The sequence below is a fragment of the Ranitomeya imitator genome, chromosome 3 (assembly GCF_032444005.1).
Source record: "Ranitomeya imitator isolate aRanImi1 chromosome 3, aRanImi1.pri, whole genome shotgun sequence".
Lineage (NCBI taxonomy): Eukaryota > Metazoa > Chordata > Amphibia > Anura > Dendrobatidae > Ranitomeya > Ranitomeya imitator.
This window is the reverse complement of record NC_091284.1, coordinates 126,903,764-126,927,679: the sequence shown is the minus strand read 5'-3', so window position 1 is coordinate 126,927,679 and position 23,916 is coordinate 126,903,764. Positions and strand designations below refer to the sequence as shown.

The window sequence follows — 23,916 nt, the reverse complement described above, 5'->3', positions numbered from 1 at the left end:
AAAGCACGCAACTCCTCGGTAATGTCATGTGTTGGACACGCATTTAACAGTCTTTCATATGTATCGCAGAAAGATTTTAGTTCCATCTGTGCGAGTTTGCTTTGAGCGTACTGCGCAGACATGTCAGTAAACATTTTGACATGGTCAGCATCCCACGAAGGACGACCTGTGTAAGGTGTATGTACAGCAACTTTCTGCTTTCTACCTACACGGCGTCGGGATACGGTTCGTTTCTTTAGAGGTAATACAGGGGCAAAAACGCTAGAAAAGTCTGCAAGAGCAGTATCTGCAGATTGCACAGTCTGGCACACAGGTATATTGAGGGGCTCTGTGGGTGACCACATACCCTCGGAGAGCTGTTCAATTTCTCTGTTTTCAGGCGTAACTTGGGGTATGGCGCTTGTGCTATTGGCGGGCCGAGTTATGCGGGGCCTAGCGTTCGGCGCTGCACGTTTCTCTCTTGAAACGTTCGTATATTTCTGATGTGAAATCTTGGGGCTTGGATTCCCGGGTTGTTTTGGTGCAGCGTAGCATTCATCACGATCCACAACACAGATGGGCGAGAGAGATGTTGTTCGCACCGCCGTATTAGCTCTTTGTGGTTGATTCTCTTCAGTGTCGTAATTACGCCGGTGCAAAACTCGTTGTTGAAGAGGCGACGTATCTAAAAGAAAAGATACAAGTGGCGGTTAGCCGCGAAACGGCGCAAAATTGGAAAAGCTAAACGGCGACGCATAGCTATGATCATACGTAATATTTGAAAAGTTAATGGGGACAGGTAGCCATGAAATCATTGTAACAATATTTACATAAACCTGTATAGAGCAGTCCAGATATATACTTACAAGTATGAAGCGGGAATTGTCCCACATCAGCTCCTGGTTTAACGGGAGGCGCAATGCTCAAACTCGCAGAGGCGGGAATATTCTCTTTTTCAAGCTGTATTTTCCGGGCAACTAGATTAGCGGGTGTAAGTAAAAATATAACGATTAGCGAACACAGAATTGATTTTCTACACAAAACTGCAGCGGTGAGAAGAATATATATATATATATATATATATATATATATATATATATTCAAAAATGAATTTTCTGACAGTTAGCTAGCAGCTGTAAGTAAATATGAGTATTACACAAAAGTGAGAATCGACTGTATTTCAAGTGAACAGATACCTTTTCTATTCTTGAAACATCGGCGTAACGAGTTGCCGCGTCTTTTAGGCGCATCGGGTTTCGCTGAAGTTGCAGGGTTCTTGACATCTATGATCTCCACGTCTGAACCCAGCGTATCGCGTGGTTCGGGAACACACCAGTTTTCAGCCATAGCGTCAGATGTCTCCGTGTCAGTATCTGTATGAGAAATTGCGCGTAGTTCGTGTTTACATACAAAGGATTAAAGCAACTGATATAGTATAATATAGTTTTACGGTATAAACATATTTGCGGTGTAAATTAATATAGCAAGACTTATGCCGCTATATATTAATAATTCAGTATTATATTGATGGCTACCGCTATTATTTGTTTTATTAATTTAATCATATATTTATTATGCCATAATTTGTGTAATACAATAGTTAATAGATGCTATAGTTTTACGCCATAAACAGTATATATTAACATAGATAATATATATATATATATATATATTTAGCTTTCTTACATGTGATACATGAAAGATAAATATCTTTGTACCGTGTTACAATGACATTTTTCCCTATCTAAAAGCAAAAAGGTGCTCCTAATTACCCATGATGAGATGAAGAGCAGGCCCATTATCGGCTATCGGCGCCACGGCTTCAATGCGCGCATAATTCTGCGTTATGAAATTATTGCGCCAATCGGGCGACATACACGGCTCTTAAATAAGAAAGAATGCATGAATATATAATTAATATAATTTACTTATAATATAATGACACAATCAGAATGAGTCAATACTCTGTACATTATACGCGTATAATACCGAGTTAATACATGCATTAATTGCATGTATGACTGTGTTCTGGGTGTTAACAGAAGGCGTGTGATGTGGCGTAACTGGGTGTGTTTCTGGGTGTTAACACCTGAGTTGCTTTCTGACACTCAGGATAAATACAGCTGCCTGTCCCACTACAGTACAACAGACATCCACCAGAAGTCCGACTAGGATAAAAAGCAGAGCTATTCTAAATGTAAGTATATAAGACAGTTGTGTTATTATTCGCAAATGCATAATTATATTTAACTATGCATCTCTAAACCATAATTAAGGCTGTTATTTGTTTAATAAGTTAGTGTTATACTGGCAGCTAACTGCATATTTAGTAGCGATGTATAATATAGTTTTTTACTGTATAAGCAATATTTGTGGGACATAATTAATATAGAAAGGCTTATGGATGGGGCATAACAACCATTGTTATCTGACATGTGCGCGCAATTAGTCACGGGTGCCGTATAATGCTGTTTCCTGTAGGTGTGTTCACGGTGGGTGGTAATTTCTCTCTGAACAGTTGCGCTACTCTCTGAAAAGTAGGTGTTTACTGTTTTATTTGCGGTCTAATATTATCAATGCCTGTAAAGCATATTTTTGTAACGTAGTTTTAAACTGTATTTATTGGCGGCGCAGTTATAGATAAAACTTATCCCCTATTTATTTAAGATGGAAGCCCAATACCCTCGCGAGCAATGCAGCCCCCTTCTTGCAAGCACACAATTAGGTATTATACGCGTATAATGTACAGAGTATTGACTCATTCTGATTGTGTCATTATATTATAAGTAAATTATATTAATTATATATTCATGCATTCTTTCTTATTTAAGAGCCGTGTATGTCGCCCGATTGGCGCAATAATTTCATAACGCAGAATTATGCGCGCATTGAAGCCGTGGCGCCGATAGCCGATAATGGGCCTGCTCTTCATCTCATCATGGGTAATTAGGAGCACCTTTTTGCTTTTAGATAGGGAAAAATGTCATTGTAACACGGTACAAAGATATTTATCTTTCATGTATCACATGTAAGAAAGCTAAATATATATATATATATATATATTATCTATGTTAATATATACTGTTTATGGCGTAAAACTATAGCATCTATTAACTATTGTATTACACAAATTATGGCATAATAAATATATGATTAAATTAATAAAACAAATAATAGCGGTAGCCATCAATATAATACTGAATTATTAATATATAGCGGCATAAGTCTTGCTATATTAATTTACACCGCAAATATGTTTATACCGTAAAACTATATTATACTATATCAGTTGCTTTAATCCTTTGTATGTAAACACGAACTACGCGCAATTTCTCATACAGATACTGACACGGAGACATCTGACGCTATGGCTGAAAACTGGTGTGTTCCCGAACCACGCGATACGCTGGGTTCAGACGTGGAGATCATAGATGTCAAGAACCCTGCAACTTCAGCGAAACCCGATGCGCCTAAAAGACGCGGCAACTCGTTACGCCGATGTTTCAAGAATAGAAAAGGTATCTGTTCACTTGAAATACAGTCGATTCTCACTTTTGTGTAATACTCATATTTACTTACAGCTGCTAGCTAACTGTCAGAAAATTCATTTTTGAATATATATATATATATATATATATATATATATATATATATTCTTCTCACCGCTGCAGTTTTGTGTAGAAAATCAATTCTGTGTTCGCTAATCGTTATATTTTTACTTACACCCGCTAATCTAGTTGCCCGGAAAATACAGCTTGAAAAAGAGAATATTCCCGCCTCTGCGAGTTTGAGCATTGCGCCTCCCGTTAAACCAGGAGCTGATGTGGGACAATTCCCGCTTCATACTTGTAAGTATATATCTGGACTGCTCTATACAGGTTTATGTAAATATTGTTACAATGATTTCATGGCTACCTGTCCCCATTAACTTTTCAAATATTACGTATGATCATAGCTATGCGTCGCCGTTTAGCTTTTCCAATTTTGCGCCGTTTCGCGGCTAACCGCCACTTGTATCTTTTCTTTTAGATACGTCGCCTCTTCAACAACGAGTTTTGCACCGGCGTAATTACGACACTGAAGAGAATCAACCACAAAGAGCTAATACGGCGGTGCGAACAACATCTCTCTCGCCCATCTGTGTTGTGGATCGTGATGAATGCTACGCTGCACCAAAACAACCCGGGAATCCAAGCCCCAAGATTTCACATCAGAAATATACGAACGTTTCAAGAGAGAAACGTGCAGCGCCGAACGCTAGGCCCCGCATAACTCGGCCCGCCAATAGCACAAGCGCCATACCCCAAGTTACGCCTGAAAACAGAGAAATTGAACAGCTCTCCGAGGGTATGTGGTCACCCACAGAGCCCCTCAATATACCTGTGTGCCAGACTGTGCAATCTGCAGATACTGCTCTTGCAGACTTTTCTAGCGTTTTTGCCCCTGTATTACCTCTAAAGAAACGAACCGTATCCCGACGCCGTGTAGGTAGAAAGCAGAAAGTTGCTGTACATACACCTTACACAGGTCGTCCTTCGTGGGATGCTGACCATGTCAAAATGTTTACTGACATGTCTGCGCAGTACGCTCAAAGCAAACTCGCACAGATGGAACTAAAATCTTTCTGCGATACATATGAAAGACTGTTAAATGCGTGTCCAACACATGACATTACCGAGGAGTTGCGTGCTTTCAAACTAAATCACCCCTGATAAATCTAACTAAAGTCTTTTAAATCACATACAATGGTTGTCATTTTTCATAATATGTGCGTGTTGTGTGTTGTGTGTATTTGTCAGGCTCCGTCCTTTGTTCAGCGTGTCGTTATCAGATTCCGCAAAGATGCATTTGTCATCATTATGCTGTTAGCTAACTTAAAATTTGAGCTGTTGTTTTATTGTGAGAAATAATTACACTGTCATGTAAATACACGCCTAAGGTATACGCAGAATTATAGATAGCGTCGTCAGCTGGGAAATTAATTGAGAAACGAGTCCAGTGGTAACGCGCCGCGAGCTGCAGTAATTCAATATAAAATGACTATTTTCATCATGTGATAAAATAATGCAGAATTAAAGAAAGCTGGAATAATATATGTGGCTGTGTCAGCGCTAAAATAGAAAAATGTTAGTAATTCAATATAAAATGGCTATTTTCAGAATTTGACATTACCGCTTGCTATAGCGTTATTTTTATAAACATGTGTTATCCCCGAATCAAATTAACAATAGCAGACATGTTGTGTTATAAAAGCATAAATAAAACTGATAGAAATGCCCAAAGAGAAATGTTATCCCAGAATAATTAATATGATATTCTGCCATCTAGTGGCCGTGATGGGTAATTGGTTATGCTACACATTTCTCAAAGAAATGTCTTTGTAAGCCAACAACGAAATTTTACACAAAAAAACAAGAAAAACAGTAATACATGTGCAGCAGTAACTTAAAATGTGTTCCCAGAATCAAATTACCAATATCAAACATGTTGTGTTATAAATGCCTGAATAAAACTGATAGAAATACACAAAGAGTGCAGAAGTGTTATTTCTATAAAGATATATTGCCCGGTTTCTTATGTATGTCCAGTTATTTTCAACAAAACAAGGATAGAGTCAAATTATAGACAGCACATTCAAAGTGCATAAAGATAATAACATAAATAAGTCCTAAATGTCTATTTCTTGTGTGTGTGTGTGTGTGTGTGGGTTCTGTGTGTTTGTTGTGTGTGGTTCTGTGTTGTGTGCGTGTGTGTGTGTGTGTGTGTGTGTTTGTGCCTGTCTGACCGCGATTTTACACAAAAATATTAAAAGTCTGTATATGTTAGATGTCTTTGTATAAAAAGGAGTCAAATTATAGGCAGCACAGGCTCCTGTAAAATTAATAGTGTAAAATTAATATGTGCTAAAATAATGTAGAATTAATGAAAGCTGTAATAATATATGGGAATGTGTCACTTTTATATTCGTATAAAACACAACGCTTCTTACATGACAATCAAACAACAAAAAACAAATGAAATGTGTTATAAACCATGTGTAAAATAAATACACGACTAGGCTATATTTATAAACATGTGTTACCCCAGAATCAAGGCCACAATAACTTTTCTTTAAGCCGCTGACCCGCAGTTGGAACTAAAATCTTTCTGCGATACATATGAAAGACTGTTAAATGCGTGTGGGGCGAAGAAATATGTGTTACATGCGTAGTGAATTGCAAATATATTCTGAAGTGTATGGCATTTTGAGAAATGTGTGCGTGTTGTGTGCTGTGTGTATTTGTGTGTGTGTGTGTTTGTGCCTGTCTGACCGCGATTTTACACAAAAATATTAAAAGTCTGTATATGTTAGATGTCTTTGTATAAAAAGGAGTCAAATTATAGGCAGCACAGGCTCCTGTAAAATTAATAGTGTAAAATTAATATGTGCTAAAATAATGTAGAATTAATGAAAGCTGTAATAATATATGGGAATGTGTCACTTTTATATTCGTATAAAACACAACGCTTCTTACATGACAATCAAACAACAAAAACAAATGAAATGTGTTATAAACCATGTGTAAAATAAATACACGACTAGGTTATATTTATAAACATGTGTTACCCCAGAATCAAGGCCACAATAACTTTTCTTTAAGCCGCTGACCCGCAGTTGGAACTAAAATCTTTCTGCGATACATATGAAAGACTGTTAAATGCGTGTGGGGCGAAGAAATATGTGTTACATGCGTAGTGAATTGCAAATATATTCTGAAGTGTATGGCATTTTGAGAAATGTGTGCGTGTTGTGTGCTGTGTGTATTTGTGTGTGTGTGTGAGTTCTGTATGTGTTGTGTGTTCTTTACAGAACCATAAACTTATAATAGCACAATGTTGATGCCGACAGCCGCGCACAGATGTATTTTTGCATTATTTCACAGTGACTGATGAGTACCGGATGCATGGTTGGTTGAGAAGTGCCCGTGGGTGCAGAAGTGTTTGTGGTCCGCATATTAATAAAGTACAAAAAATCCCTGACCTATGTGGTCAGCATATTAATAAAGTGCAAAAACATGATAACATAAGTCCTAAATGACTAATAACCGCATATTAATAAAGTGCAAAAACATGATAACATAAGTCCTAAATGCCTAATAATCGCATATTAATCATAAATAAGTTCTAAATGTCTATTTCTTGTGTGGTATGTTAATAAAGTGCAAAAATCACTGACCTATGTGGACCGCATATTAATAAAGTGCAAAAATCCTTGACCTATGTGGTCAGCATATTAATAAAGTGCAAAAACATGATAACATAAGTCCTAAATGCCTAATAATCGCATATTAATCATAAATAAGTTCTAAATGTCTATTTCTTGTGTGTTGTATGTTAATAAAGTGCAAAAATCACTGACCTATGTGGCCTGCATATTAATAAAGTGCAAAAATCACTGACCTATGTGGTCAGCATATTAATAAAGTGCAAAAACATGATAACATAAGTCCTAAATGACTTTTATTCGTATAAAACACGACGCTTCTTACTTGTGTTGTAACATTGGGTCATATTATAACTTGTGTTGTGACATTGGTGCATATCTCTTCTGTGTATATAAGGCAGCCACAAGGATAAAACCTGCTACAATGTGAATAAACACAACTTGCAATGGCCTCAGTAGATAACAAATAACTTTGCAGATGCCATCTTCAGGACACAAAAAAGAGAAAGCAAATATCAATTCAGGTACAATACAAGTACAAATGTGTTATAAAACAAAGTTCTGCTTCACAAAGATCACCAAACAGCATGAGTTTGTACAAAAATATCTGACCCTCAGATAACACAGCTGTTTTCTGAGAAAGCTAATACAAAAAACAAATAACCTCAGATGCCATCTTCAGGACACAATAACTTTTCTGTTTGTGAGAATAAACATTTATGGGGTACGCAAATACAACAACAATTGCTTGACCTAGGTGCTATAAGCCTCTGACCCACAGTTAACCTAATTTAGGTAATGTTTACCATTTAGTTAGTGTTTGAGAATACTTTTCACATAACAGGCTGTAGGATTGCATACAGAAACATCAGCCCTATTCACTATATGGATACACTGTGAATAAAACAAAAGCTTACAGAATCAAACTCGGGGCTACGTATAAAATCTATTATAAAACAAATGAAAAAGGTGTTATAAACCACGTGTAAAATAAATACACGACTAGGCTATAATTATAAACATGTGTTATTCCACAAAATACGGGAATAATATCAAAACTACAACAAATTAAACTATATTAAACTATATCAAAAGGGGGAATCAAACAAGGAGGGACAGCTGGATACCAGCCGTCAGACAAGGGGAGGGGAGGGGTTACACATTTTGATACACTTTGATAGGGGCGGGGCACCTGTCAGATTGAGTTTGACGAGACATGGCTATTATACACTACTACTCATATGGAAAGTATTTCAGCTTTTTTATTTTTGAGCCCGGGTGTTGTCTCTGACTCTGTTTTCTGGCACATTGCCATATGTTTGAAATAATAATACTTAGAAAACTTAGTAAAAAAGAGAACATGAGAAAATCTTCTAACAGAGCATGGTAGGTTTTACTTTTGTAATTCTGCATCTTTTAGGCAATAATCTCACAAAGTTAACTGGCTTTTTCACGTTATACTGTACGATTTTTTTCTATTTTAAGGTTTGCATGGGGAATTTATGTATTTCTTTCTTTTTGGTATTAGTCACTAAGGGCTTGATTTACAATTTAGCGTTTTTGCCACATTTTTCCTTTTTTGGTTTTATGGTACTTATTGACATTTTTGCACCAAATTCTTCAAAAAAGTGCATGTGGTTCAGGAAATTCGCACAAACTAAAAAATGCTATTTTATCTTTGACCTGTTTTACAGCATTCTATAAAAAAAAGTCATGTTTGACTAAATGGGAAAAAATTTGGCGACACATAAATCTTAATGAAGAGGTGTGGGAAAGTTGTGCTGAATTCATTGAGAGGTGCAGACAACTTAAAGGGGTAGAGTGAAGCTTTTGTCCTTTGATGACCTTTGTTTAAGTATCCCAGCATACAGTGAGATTCTCAAATGAAGAGTCATCAGAAAAGGGAGTAGTAAAAAAGAAAGAAGCCGTTAGATAGTGTACTTAGAGAAGAATATAGACTTTTTAATTAAAGTATTTTAGAAAATAGTTTAGATTATTTCAGTAAGCAGATTGGAGGAAAATTACTTTGGACTTCAGAACCACCACTCAGTGGTGGATGCATCCTGGTGCCTTGCCAGAAATGCTAATCCAGTCAAGGATTGGAGTAACATTTTTGGCATAAGTTACGCCACTAACGTGATAAATTCGACTGGCAGCAGTACTTCCCGTGCATGCTCTACCAATATTGCTGGAGCTGTCTGGGTCTTTCATGAAAATGGCCAAAAGTTGCAAGGTTTTTGCTCAATTTCACAAGTATTTTACAACAGAACTTTGGAGTAAACAATTTGATGAATCAGTCCCTGGGTAACTCTTGAAGAACAGCATTATTTTAACCTGGTTGTCCTGGATTTTTGCTTCCAAAGAAAGAAAGAAAAGATGCTTTGCACATAATTTATTTTAATCCTAGAGTGGAGTGCCCACATTTTAATTAAGTTCTAAAGTTCCAGGACACACATTGAATCCATCAGAATTGACAGTAGGAAGAGTTGATAAAATTAGTAATATGCTTGGCATAAATTATTTATACCTAATATTATAATGGTTAGATCTAATGTTTTTGTGACTCTTCAGTTTCTCGTATGGGATCTGCTTTTGGTCCACACCCATCTGTAATGGAACATTTCATGAATAACCACCATAGAGACCATTCTTATTATTGACAATCTATTCTAAAGTGTTTTGCATGTATCCTAATTGTATATATTGGTCTGTACGGTTCCCTCCCTCATTAGTCAGTGCTGTACTTTTTTTTTAATAAGTACGGATTGGAACTTAATGGGTTTGTCTGCTAGAATATAAATAACCTACTTTCGGTTTAATGTTCCTCTTAGCCCCATTGGCCATTTAATTTTCAAGCTCTATCAATTATAAGGACATATCATTGAATTGAGATACTAATTTGGCTTTTATCCTAAGTCATATTGCACGACTCGTTAAAGAGTTGATTGTGACTTGTAGGATCGCTACTTCCAACAGGTGGCGCTATAGAGTTTAAGTCCTCTTTTTCTCAGAAGAGGCAATTTGCATAAGGACATATCAGTCACTTGTCCATCACAAGCCATCAGAGCGCACAGATTACTGATAAGTATGGGGGCTATTTCACAAAGAAACGTGATGGCTAGTTCTTAAAATTACTGTCAGATGTATTTGTTCAGTCAGTGTCAGACCCTGCAGACTTCACAATGACTTTGTTTCACTGTTGATGCTAATTACAACTGAATTGTTTGAAAAATATCCAATCAGGCATCTTTTCAGCTCAGAAAATAACCAGCATCTACTGACATAGACAGAGAATATTTGCTGAGTTTTGGATTCTCTGTATCACATTTGTAAAAATAAGAGCTGACAAAAACTGTTGACCATACCAACCAACCAACCAACCAACCAAATATATTCCATTTTTAGACCAGCTGAAAGCAGTATATGATTGGTTTCCACAAACCGTGGTGAGAAACTATGCTAAAGTCAGTCTTTAGCCTAAAATATTTATACCCCTAAGCTCTTAAGACCCATTTAAACAGGTAATTTTCTGCCCACAAACAGACACCAATCAACTAACGACAGTCCTGTCTTTGCTCATTTATGGCCCAATTAAGATGAGCCAAAAAAAAGTGTGCAAGAACAGAAAAATAATAGCTATGGTTGTTCTCCCCATACGGTGTGCATGTTGTCAGCATCACCTCCCTGCTTACATAGGATGATGTCCTACCAACAATGATAATTTAATGGCCAACTTAAAAAATCCAATCAGCTGACGAACTAGAGTTTTCATTGTTTATCGATTGATCAGCTGCATGTTTACGTGGGACCGTGATAGGAAAGGATTCTTGACAACGTGGAAAGCAGGGTGCAATACAATCTAATTATACCATGTATGGGTGCTACATCCAGGAGTAAAACGATATGTACTGCAAAGGGAAGAAAGAGAAAGCACCACTGAAGGATGAAGAGAAAGCACCACTGAAGGATGAAGAGAAAGCACCACTGAAGGATGAAGAGAAAGCACCACTGAAGGATAAAGAGAAAGCACCACTGAAGGATAAAGAGAAAGCACCACTGAAGGATGAAGAGAAAGCACCACTGAAGGATGAAGAGAAAGCACCACTGAAGGATGAAGAGAAAGCACCACTGAAGGATAAAGAGAAAGCACCACTGAAGGATGAAGAGAAAGCACCACTGAAGGATGAAGAGAAAGCACCACTGAAGGATGAAGAGAAAGCACCACTGAAGGATGAAGAGAAAGCACCACTGAAGGATGAAGAGAAAGCACCACTGAAGGATAAAGAGAAAGCACCACTGAAGGATAAAGAGAAAGCACCACTGAAGGATGAAGAGAAAGCACCACTGAAGGATGAAGAGAAAGCACCACTGAAGGATGAAGAGAAAGCACCACTGAAGGATGAAGAGAAAGCACCACTGAAGGATGAAGAGAAAGCACCACTGAAGGATGAAGAGAAAGCACCACTGAAGGATGAAGAGAAGGCACCACTGAAGGATGAAGCGAAAGCACCACTGAAGGATGAAGAGAAAGAACTACTGAAGGATGAAGAGAAAGCACCACTGAAGGATGAAGAGAAAGCACTACTGAAGGATGAAGAGAAAGCACCACTGAAGGATGAAGAGAAAGCACTACTGAAGGATGAAGAGAAAGCACTACTGAAGGATGAAGAGAAAGCACTACTTTCCATTAGGAAAGGATTCTTCGGAACGCTCAGTTACAGATGATCTGTCTGTGTGAAGAGGCCTCTAGAGAATCAAGGGTTGCAAAAGGTTCTATTCTAGAATGTCCCTAGTCCCATTGTTGAGACCATGGATGTTTATGCTGGGTATGGATGGCCCCCCAATTTCCCTGATCTGCACATAATAAAGTAAACTCCATTTACAGATCCAAAATTCTGAGCTGAATAATTTCATACATCGTTATAGTGGATGGAGCGCTGTTGTTGTGACACAAACCTCAAAAAAATAAAACTGTGTTAAAGGGAATCTGAAGAACTGAACAGTTTGATATGTAATTTTGTGGAAAAATAATGAGTACAACTTGTATTTTGTTTGTTGAAGCCTTTGCTCATTTTGCGATTAAGAGTCCAGTGGGTGGAACTACTTACTTAGTTACTGACAGCTATCTCTGTGTGCACAGTCATACCAGAAAGTTCAGAGTTCGTACCATGTCCGATGCTGAACTCCAAACATGCACTTCTCTTGGAAGTTTTATAGTTTGAGAGTCCGGACAAAGAGAGCGTTTTTTTTTCAGCTCCAAAATTAAAGTCTTCATTAATTTCTTTGGGGCTTGGGTTCTGGTTCAAGTTTGGGTACATTTCTGGTATCCAAACTGAACTTTGGATGAAAGTTCGGTTGAACTCGACTAACCCAAACTTCCGTGTGTCCGCTCATACCCACTGACAATCTATAAATAGGATCATCCATTGTACTTCTAAGCCCAGAATAACCAAAAGTTTAAATGATTAAAATCAGTTATGCTGAGTATTTTACCACACAACAATGTAATGATCAGCTCTATAACTAGTTAATTACAGATCATTCTCTTCTACTATTCTCTTAAATTTATTTCTGCCTGCAGCTACCACTAGGGGGAGCTGAGGAGCTTACTGTATACTGATTATTTTGTACACACACTACTAGAGCAGTAAACTTCTAAAATATTCTTTTAGAAATATGAATCAGCAAAAAAAGTTAAAAGTAGAAGTTATTTAAAAAAAAATACATAGTTCTCATCTGACATTACTTTGATTCTATATATCCTAGGTAGAGCTTACCTGGAAATTGACTGAGTGCTCCTGACAACTGATATCTATACTTGGAATAGTAATTTACATATAAATCTTGTGATTGAAAAAAGATCTTAGAAATAACAGCCAAAGTCTGCTTCTACGTGGAGACCATATTGTAACTAGAAATATAATTGCAATGTGGAGAACAGATTGTTTAACTTTTACAGTCACACTCTGCATACAAGAAAACACTTTTTTTTTCTATTCATTATGTACGGTATGTAGTTTTCCTATTAGACATGTCACTGCTTCTGACAATATGAAAACATATCCTCGAGCAATGTGAAGTATAGTCATTGAATAATTTCTGGCTGAAAGTTCTTTTTGCTGGCAATGAATATTACCAATCTCCCATTACCATGGCTTGGATGAATGTGCATGTTACTGCCCATCGGGGGGAATCGGTGACTGCCAGACGTCTACAATGCCTCATAGCTCAGGGAAACTGTAATACAATCAGTTTGAAGTCTTTAACCCCTTCCCGACCTTTGACGCACCGTATGCGTCATGAAAACCTGTGCCATTCCGACTTGTGACGCAGCATATGCGTCATGGCCGGATTTGGCTCCTGCAGGCCGGGTGAAAGGGTTAACTGTAATTTCACCCGGCCTGCAGGGACAGGAGGAGTTGTACTTTAGCCCAGGGGGGCTTCACCCCCCCCCCCCCCCCCCGTGGCTACGATCGCTCTGATTGGCAGTTTCACTTTCAACAGCCAATCAGAGCGATTTGTAATATTTCACCTAAAAAACTGGTGAAATATTACAATCCAGCCATGGCCGATGCTGCAATATCATCGGCCATGGCTGGAAACACTGATGTGCCCCCACCCCACCCCACCGATCGCCCCCCCAGCGCCCCGATCTGTGGTCCGCTCCCCTCCGTTCTGTGCTCTGCTCCCCCGTCCTCCTGTCCGCTCCCCCCGTGCTCCAATCCCACCCCGTGCTCCAATCCAACCCCCCTGCACTCTAATCCCCCCCGCACTGCGATCCACCCCCCCCCCGTGCTCCAGTCCACCCCCCCGTGCTCCGATCCACCTCCTCCGTGTTCCGATCCACCCCCCCGTGTTCCAATCCACCCCCCATGCTCCGATCCACCCCCCCCGTGCTCCCCCCCCCCCCCCACGCCATCATACTTACCGAGCCTCCCGGGGTCCGTCCGTCTTCTTTCCTGGGCGCCGCCATCTTCCAAAATGGCGGGCGCATGCGCAGTGCGCTCGCCGAATCGGCCGGCAGATTCGTTCCAATGTGAATTTTGATCACTGTCATAAAACCTCACAGTGATCAAAATAAAAAAAAACAGTAAATGACCCCCCCCTTTGTCACCCCCATAGGTAGGGACAATAATAAAATAAGGAATTTTTTTTTTCCACTAAGGTTGGAGTTAGAACTAGGGTTAGGGTTAGGGTTAGGGTTTCGGTATGTGCACACGTATTCTGGTCCTCTGCGGATTTTTCCGCAGCGGATTTTAATAAATCCGCAGTGCTAAACTGCTGTGGATTTATCGCGGATTTACCGCGGTTTTTCTGCGCATTTCACTGAGGTTTTACAACTGCGATTTTCTATTGGAGCAGTTGTAAAACCGCTGCGGAATCTGCAGAAAGAAGTGACATGCTGCGGAATGTAAACCGCTGCGTTTCCGTGCAGTTTTTCTGCAGCATGTGTACAGCGATTTTTGTTTCCCATAGGTTTACATTGAACTGTAAACTCATGGGAAACTGCTGCGGATCCGCAGCATTTTCCGCAGCGTGTGCACATACCTTTAGAATTAGGCTATGTGCACACGGTGCGGATTTGGCTGCGGATTCACAGCAGTGTTCCATCAGGTTTACAGTACCATGTAAACATATGGAAAACCAAATCCGCTGTGCCCATGGTGCGGAAAATACCGTGCGGAAACGTTGCATTGTATTTTCCGCAGCATGTCAATTCTTTGTGCGTTTCCGCAGCGTTTTACACCTATTCCTCAATAGGAATCCGCAGGTGAAATCCGCACAAAAAACACTGGCTATCCGCGGTAAATCCGCAGGTAAAACGCAGTGCCTTTTACCCGTGGATTTTTCAAAAATGGTGCTGAAAAATCTCACACGAATCCGCAACGTGGGCACATAGCCTTAGGGTTAGGGTTGGAATTAGGGTTGTGGTTAGGGTTAGGGGTGTGTTGAGATTAGGGTTGTGGTTAGGGGTGTGTTGGGGTTAGGGTTGGAATTAGGGTTATGGCTACCGATGGGATTAGGGTTAGGGGTGTGTTGGGGTTAGTGTTGGAGGTAGAATTGAGGGGTTTCCACTGTTTAGGCACATCAGGGGTCTCCAAACGCAACATGGCGCCACCATTGATTCCAGCCAATCTTGTATTCAAAAAGTCAAATGGTGCTCCCTCACTTCCGAGCCCCGACGTGTGCCCAAACAGTGGTTTACCCCCACATATGGGGTACCAGCATACTCAGGACAAACTGCGCAACAATTATTGGGGTCCAATTTCTCCTGTTACCCTTGAGAAAATAAAAAATTGCTTGCTAAAACATCATTTTTGAGGAAAGAAAAATTATTTTTTATTTTCACGGCTCTGCGTTGTAAACGTCTGTGAAGCACTTGGGGCTTCAAAGTGCTCACCAGATATCTAGATAAGTTCCTTGGGGGGTCTAGTTTACAAAATGGGGTCACTTTTGGGGGGTTTCCACTGTTTAAGCACACCAGGGGCTCTGCAAACGCAACGTGACGTCCGCAGACCATTCCATCAAAGTCTGCACTTCAAAAGTCACTACTTCCCTTCTGAGCCCCGACGTGTGCCCAAACAGTGGTTTACCCCCACACATGGGGTATCGGCGTACTCAGGAGAAACTGGACAACAACTTTTGGGGTCCAATTTCTCCTGTAACCCTTGGGAAAATAAAAAATTCTGGGCTAAAAAATTATTTTTGAGGAAAGAAAACGTATATATTATTTTCACGGCTCTGCGTTATAAACTTCTGTGAAGCACTTGGGGGCTGAAAGTGCTCACCACATATCTAGATAAGTTCCTTTCGGGCTCTAGTTTCCAAAATGGGGTCACTTGTGGGGGGTTTCTACTGTTTAGCCACATCAGGGGCTCTGCAAACGCAACGTGACGCCCGTAGAGCATTCCATCAAAGTCTGCATTTCAAAACGTCACTACTTTACTTCCGAGCCCCGGCATGTGCCCAAACAATAGTTTACCCCCACATATGGGGTATCACCGTACTCAGGAGAAATGGTCAACAAATACTGGGGTCAAATTTCTCCTGTTACCCTTGGGAAAATTAAAAAATTCTGGGCTAAAAAATTATTTTTGAGGAAAGAAAACTTATTTATTTTCACGGCTCTGCGTTATAAACTTCTGTGAAGCACTTGGGGGTTGAAAGTGCTCACCACACATCTAGATTAGTTCCTTTGGGGGTCTAGTTTCCAAAATGGGGTCATTTGTGGGGGATCTCCAATGTTTATGCACACAGGGGCTCTCCAAACGCGACATGGTGTCCACTAATGATTGGAGCTAATTTTCCATTTAAAAAGCCAAATGGCGTGCCTTCCCTTCCGAGCCCTGACGTGCGCCCAAACAGTGGTTTACCCCCACATATGGGGTATCTGCGTACTCAGGACAAACTGGACAACAACATTTGGGGTCCAATTTCTCCTATTACCCTTGGCAAAATAGGAAATTTTAGGCTAAAAAATCATTTTTGAGGAAAGAAAAATTATTTTTTATTTTCATGGCTCTGCGTTATAAACTTCTGTGAAGCACCTGGGTGTTTAAAGTGCTCAGTATGCATCAGGGGCTCTCCAAACGCGACATGGTGTCCACTAATGATTGGAGCTAATTTTCCATTTAAAAAGCCAAATGGCGTGCCTTCCCTTCCGAGCCCTACCGTGTGCCCAAACAGTGGTTTACCCCCACATGTGAGGTATCGACGTACTCGGGAGAAATTGCCCAACAAATTTTAGGATCCATTTCATCCTATTGCCCATGTGAAAATGAAAAAATTGTGGCGAAAATAAATTTTTTGTGAAAAAAAAGTACTTTTTCATTTTTACGGATCAATTTGTGAAGCACCTGGGGGTTTAAAGTGCTCAGTATACATCTAGATAAGTTCCTTGGGGCGTCTAGTTTCCAAAATGGGGTCACTTGTGGGGGAGCTCTAATGTTTAGGCACACGGGGGCTCTCCAAACGCCACATGGTGTCCGCTAAAGAGTGCAGCCAATTTTTCATTCAAAAAGTCAAATGGCGCTCCTTCCCTTCCAAGCTCTGCCGTGCGCCCAAACAGTGGTTTACCCCCACATATGAGGGATCAGCGTACTCAGGACAAATTGGACAACAACTTTCGTGGTTCAGTTTCTCCTTTTACCATTGGGAAAATAAAAAAATCGTTGCTAAAAGATCATTTTTGTGACTAAAAAGTTAAATGTTCATTTTTTCCTTCCATGTTGCTTCTGCTGTTGTGAAGCACCTGAAGGGTTAATAAACTTCTTGAATGTGGTTTTGTGCAGCTTGAGGGGTGCAGTTTTTAGAATGGTGTCACTTTTGGGTATTTTCAGCCATATAGACCCCTCAAACTGACTTCAAATGTGAGGTGGTCCCTAAAAAAAATGGTTTTGTAAATTTCGTTGTAAAAATGAGAAATCGCTGGTCAAATTTTAACCCTTATAACTTCCTAGCAAAAAAAAATGTTGTTTCCAAAATTGTGCTGATGTAAAGTACACATGTGGGAAATGTTATTTATTAACTATTTTGTGTCACATAACTCTCTGGTTTAACAGAATAAAAATTCAAAATGTGAAAATTGCGAAATTTTCAAAATTTTCGCCAAATTTCCGTTTTTATCACAAATAAACACAGAATTTATTGACCTAAATTTACCACTAACATGAAGCCCAATATGTCACGAAAAAACTATCTCAGAACCGCTAGGATCCATTGAAGCGTTCCTGAGTTATTACCTCATAAAGGGACACTGGTCAGAATTGCAAAAAACGGCCAGGTCTTTAAGGTCAAAATAGGCTGGGTCATGAAGGGGTTAAGATTTCCTACTTACACACATCCTTGGTATAATAATGTGCTAGTAATAATTGCACCCAGATATCTAATGCATGTACGTCTTACAGATTTATCAGTACATACATCATGTTGGACAAAGTTTTAGTTATCCAGGAGATGAGTGAGATGGTCGTGTGGAAGGCAGTGACATGTCTGCTCTTGTGATTATGTTCTCGATGACGAGTAGCTCCATGTAGTAGGGGCATTTTCTTGAACTGGGCTGGAAATAAGAGAATACAACCCAGATATTGCTTATATAGCAGTGTAAGGCTATGTTCACACGTTCCTGATTTCCCTTCTTTTTTTTTTCAGGACTAAAAACCGCAGCTCTTGGCAGAAAACGCAGGTCCTTTTTTTGGTGCGTTTTTTGATGCGTTTTTTATGCTTTTTTTATGCAGTTTTCTATGCAGAGTCTGTGTGTTTTCTAGGAAGTTTTTTAGGGTTAAAATGGCTGAAAATACCCTAACCCTACCCCTAACCCTACCCCAAACCCTAACCCTATTCTAACCTTAGTGGAAAAAAAAAAATTCTTAATTTTTTTATTGTCCCTACCTATGGGGGTGACAAAGGGGGGGGGGGTGTCATTTACTATTTTTTTATTTTGATCACTGAGATAGGTTATATCTCAGTGATCAAAATGCACTTTGGAACGAATCTGCCGGCTGGCAGATTCGGCGGGCGCACTGCGCATGCGCCCGCCATTTTGCAAGATGGCGGCGCCCAGGGAGAAGACGGCCGGACGGACACCGGGAGGCCGGGTAAGTATAAGGGGGGGAGATGAGGGCACGGGGGGGGCGTCGGAGCACGGGGGGGTGGCATCGGAGCATGGGGGGGGGCAGCCACACTGCAGCGGTTCTGCACCACAAACCGCAGTAAAACCCGCAGATATATTTTTCATCTGCGGGTTTTACTGCGGGTTTGACCTCACAATGGAGGTCAATGGGTGCAGAACCGCTGCAGTTCCGCAAAAAGAAGTGACATGGTACTTCTTTTTTACCGCGGCTATTCAGCGCGGCTTTTTCCGCGATTTTCCGCAATGTGGGCACAGCAGTTCCTGTTTTCCATAGGGTACATTGTAATGTACCCTGCATGGAAAACAGCTGCGGACCCGCAGCGGGAAAATCGCGGCGATTCCGCATGAAAAAAAGGATGGTGTGAACGTGGCCTAAGAGTCATGTTTTCAAGAAAGAACTCTTCTCGTTAAAGTTTTTATCCTCTTAATATAGTACAATGATCATATTATATAGCATTCAGAATGAAAGGAAGGATTTCATCTGGCACAGCAACCCAGTAAGAAAAAATCTTAAACTTTACTGAAGCATGTCAAGCCATGGTTACAAAAGTGGATAAAAACACCGGAGGAGCGATAGATGCGCCCTTAGTTGTGACTATCATCGCGCCAGAAACGCATCAGGTGTTTATATCCACTTTGTAACCATGGCTTGACATGCCTGAATAAAGTTTTCATTTTTTTTTCTTACTGGGATGAAATCCTTCCTTTCTTCCTGATATTTTTGGCTGCGCTCACCAGCGGGATCGGCACCCACCGGTGATTCATCTCTCAGACTCATTTGGACACATTCATTGCAATGCTCCCTGACCCTCGGTCATTATATAGCACTGTGTGTACTTACAATTGCTCATTTTGCCTTTCTACCCAGCTAATTCTTCTGTTTTCCATTTGGTCTATGACATCACATGATTAGAAACTGACTAGCTGAATCCTTTTATGCTCTATGTAGAAATAGGAGGTAAATTTTCCCTGCATGACTCAAGAGTCACTGCAAAAGTCCCTGGGGAGGGAAGAGGGAGCAACTGGGTCAGTAGTTGATTTCTGCAGGGAAAAGAGACTTCCTGTTTCTATGTACAGCAGAAAAAAGATTTTTTTGGGTAGAAAGGAAACATGAGCAATTGTAAGTACACAGTGCTATATGATATGATAGCAATATATTAACAGGATGAAAACTTTGATGGGACTGCTCCTTTAAAGCCCCACTCCAGAAAGGGGCAGGAATGGGCGTAGCTAGATGAAAGCCCCCCATGACTGCGTTGGCAAGGGAGGTTTTCTTTCAAATAAATTAGAGCTGGTTTGAGATTGGCTGAATGGTGCAAGGAAGGAGTAGTGGGCTGGGGGCAGGATTTTTGGGCTGGAAAAAGTGCTGGAAGGCTCTTCAGTTTTGTTCTGGAAGCTGGAGTGACAAGCCCACCCACCCTCACCTTTTTTCTATTAGTTATGTGTGGGAGTCTACGTTTTGTGAGGATACGAAGTCATTTGAGTTTTTTTTTGTGTTGTGCTTACATTGTCACAGTGGCAAGTTTGGCGGGGGGTGGGGTTCTTGGAGTTGACGATGTTTATTGGGGGAAGGAATTGTATGTTAAATTACGATAAGGTAATTGGCTGGGGGTTTATCTGGCTTTTGCTTACGGCCTCTGGACGGGGATTTACTTCGGGAGCTTTGTTGTTTTTTCGGCCTGGAATGGGTTACATAGTGCCCTCGAGCTGGTGGTTACGGCTGAGGGTAAAAAAGTGTTGGTTCAATTTTTGTTGTGGTTTTGCCGATAGTAAGCCAGATCTTTTAGCTCCAAGAACCATCCCCTCAAGTTTTTGCATATGTATTGTTAAAAAATGTTATTTATGTAATTGTTTGTTAATAAAGGGGCCACTGTGGCAGATTTATCCAAAGAACTTAATGTGTTATGTTTTTTATTGATTAATGGGAACAAGGGGATGTTTTCTAGGTACTGGATGGTGGGGAAAGGGGTTATTACGCGGGGAAAACCCATATTGGCCATTCGCGGTCAAGCTTTATAGCTTTGATCTGAGTCCCATAGACTTCTATTGATAAAAGTGACTTTCAGAACACACAGTGATCCGGCGGCTTACAAAAGTCATTCCATGGTGCCGGAGCGACTGTAGCGGGGTTGAAAACAGATGAAGATGCCAACCGGTGAGTATGTAACTACATGCATTAAGGTTATATGATCCATAAAAAAAAGATGGAAAAAAGAAGACTGGAGTGATGCTTTAAGTGGTGAAATCATTTATTAGCATGCCCATGAGATGCATACATTGTGTTAAATTAACTGATGACTCATTGGCAAAGATAATAGACTAGAGATGCATGACAATGGAGAATAACCATGACCTTGGAAAGTTAAGCACTACCGAGAACACTGAGCTGTACGCTCATCAGTGCAATGAATAAACATAAGGGAACACTGGGAGGGGACTCTACTTTGCTGTGTGAATAAAAGAGTATTTTGTGAAACATTTTCATTTATACTTGTGTTTAACACAGAAGGACTTTCAAAATTGAAATAACGTGGGAACTCATTGTTTGCAACTTGAGATCTTGGCTGCATTTCCCTGGTCTTAGTCTTTGCCTAAACCGTCCAGCTTTTTCCATACTTTACCGGTCATACACTTGGGCTGAGACTACACGGTGACTTTGGCCATGACAGTAGTTGCAAGGCCAAAAATCCCAATGATGACTTAACGAAACATGCATTGGGGCGGTGGGAACACTGCAAGTAGCTGGTGTGATTCACATGTAAATGCTATTTTGTTTTACACTTTAGCTCCTCCCTAGCAACCAGGCAACCCCCATATGTGCTTATGCTGACTATCAGATGTAAATCATTCAGCTGCAGCAAGAGAAACTAATACTCCGAGCACTAAAAAATACTCGTAGGACCACCGAGCACGAGTATATTCGCTCATCACTACTAATGATGATAGTGAACAAGTCATAACCCTAAGGGTATGTGCACACGTTGCAGATTCCATTGCGGACTTTACTGCACGGATTCTGCAGAATCCGCAGGTAAAACGCCCTGTGGATTCCCTGAGGATTTACTGCTGATTTTGTGCAGTTTTTGTGCGGATTTCACCTGCGTTTTTTACACCTTCGGATTCCTATAAAGCAGAGGTCCCCAACTCCAGTCCTCAAGGCCCACCAACAGGTCATGTTTTCAGGATTTCCATTGCATTGCACAGGTGATGCAATTATTACCTGGGCAAGACTAAGGAAATCCTGAAAACATGACCTGTTGGTGGGCCTTGAGGACTGGAGTTGGGGACCTCTGCTATAAAGGAATAGGTGTAAAACACTGCGGAATCCGCACAAAGAATTGACCTGCTGTGGAAAATAAACCACAGTATTTTCCGCAGCATGTGCACTGCGGATTTTGTTTTCCATAGGTTTACATGGTACTGTACAACGCATGGAAAACTGCTGCGGATCCACAGAGCCAAATCTGCTGCGGATCCGCAACGTGTGCACAAAAACTAACAGGTAATTAAGGTCTGAAATGTTGGTCAAATTTATCTGATCACACAAATCTCCAAGGGTGCCCAAAAATTAGCATCGGCCCATTTTCCTCTTTGTAACTTGTAAAATGAAAAAATGACAATATATTTAATAATTTTTCTTTAATACAAAGGAAATTTGTCATCTTTAATCTTTTAGAGATCATTTCAACTTCAACTTGCTTCACTGTTCACAATAGCAATAATTTTGACCAGAGGTGCCCAAACTTTTAGATGCCACTTTGTTATTCTCCATATAAGTGATGTCACAGCAGAGTTCCATTGATTTGTTTTCACAAAGATTTTAAAACACAAAGCAAATGTTTCATTAACTGGCACATTAATTTGAGGTTATTACCGTATATACTCGAGTATAAGCCGAGATTTTCAGCCCACTTTTTTGGGCTGAAAGTCCCCCTCTCAGCTTATACTCGAGTCATACCCAGGGGTCGGAGGGGGAGCGGGGGCTCTCCTACTCCAGGCGCGGTCCCTGCAGGTCCCTGGCTTCCCCAGCTCCGGCAGCAGCAGCTTCTTCCTGTACTGAGCGGTCACATGGTACCGCTCATTACAGTAATGAATATGCGGCTCCACCTCAATGGTGGAGCCGCATATTCATTACTGTAATGAGCGGTAAAGGTGACCGCTCAGTACAGGATGAAGCTGCGGCATCGGGGAAGCAGAGACCTGCACAGTGCCAGGACCAGGTGAGTATATCGGGGAAAGCAAACAAACACAAAAGAAAGGTGCAAAAAAGTCCAAAAAATGAACAAATCTTTATTAAATATATAAATATAGCAACACAAGAGATGCAACAATAGTGGATAAAAAGATGCAAACATCATGTACAGTACGCATGGAGCGAACACGTACCACACATTAGTAGCCAGGCAAAGCGCATAAATGGTAGAAGGTACTCCTAGGTACTACATGCTCCATATAGGAGCTACTCAGTATAGTATATATGTGACCGGAGCCCATAACCAGACAATAAAGGAATAGAATATAAATAGAATCCAGAAAGCGCCTTACCAGCTGCAGACGTGGGGAGAGTGCCGACTCCAAACCCATCCCGACGCGCGTTTCGGAGATGTCCTACCTCAGGGGGCCTTCCTCAGGGGTTTGTTTGCTTTGGCAATTCTAGGTGTGTCCTGTGACATCCTCTATACAGGCGCTAGTTACCTCTTACCAATACTATTTTATTTCATCATGAGTGTAGGGTTTACTGGATTCCGCTTGTGTTGTTTTCCCTGTCTTTAGAGTATATCGGGGAGGGGAGCACTGCCCTGCGCGATACTCACCTGCTCCTCGTTCCGGCGCCGCTCCGTCTTCAGCTATGACGCTCAGGTCAGAGGGCGCGGTTACGTGGTTAGTGCGTGCCCTCTGCTGAACGTCAGTGCTGAACATGGAGTGGCACCGGAACGAGGAGCAGGTGACTATTGAAAGTGCCGGGGGCCTGAGCGACGGAGAGGTGAGTATGTGATTTATTTTTTCTTATCGCAGCAACAGCAAATGAGGCAAGTGTCTGTATGGAGCATTTATGAGGCCATAACATTTGTGCAGCACTATATGGGGCAGGTGTTTTGTA

At 40.7% G+C, this 23,916-nt stretch overlaps 2 protein-coding genes across 4 annotated transcripts in view; both read left to right on the top strand.

Annotated features, from left to right (window-relative positions):
• Positions 1–23,916, top strand: part of STX1A (syntaxin 1A) — a 212,375-nt gene that overhangs the window by 57,541 nt on the left and 130,918 nt on the right. The window lies entirely within an intron of this gene.
• On the top strand, positions 2,096–5,384 carry LOC138672949 (uncharacterized). The gene is made up of 6 exons (XM_069761403.1): positions 2,096–2,176; positions 2,647–2,704; positions 2,811–2,921; positions 3,321–3,497; positions 3,717–3,827; positions 4,009–5,384. Exons 2-6 carry the CDS (start codon positions 2,647–2,649, stop codon positions 4,689–4,691), a joined length of 1,140 nt encoding a protein of 379 aa, XP_069617504.1. The 5' UTR covers positions 2,096–2,176; the 3' UTR covers positions 4,692–5,384.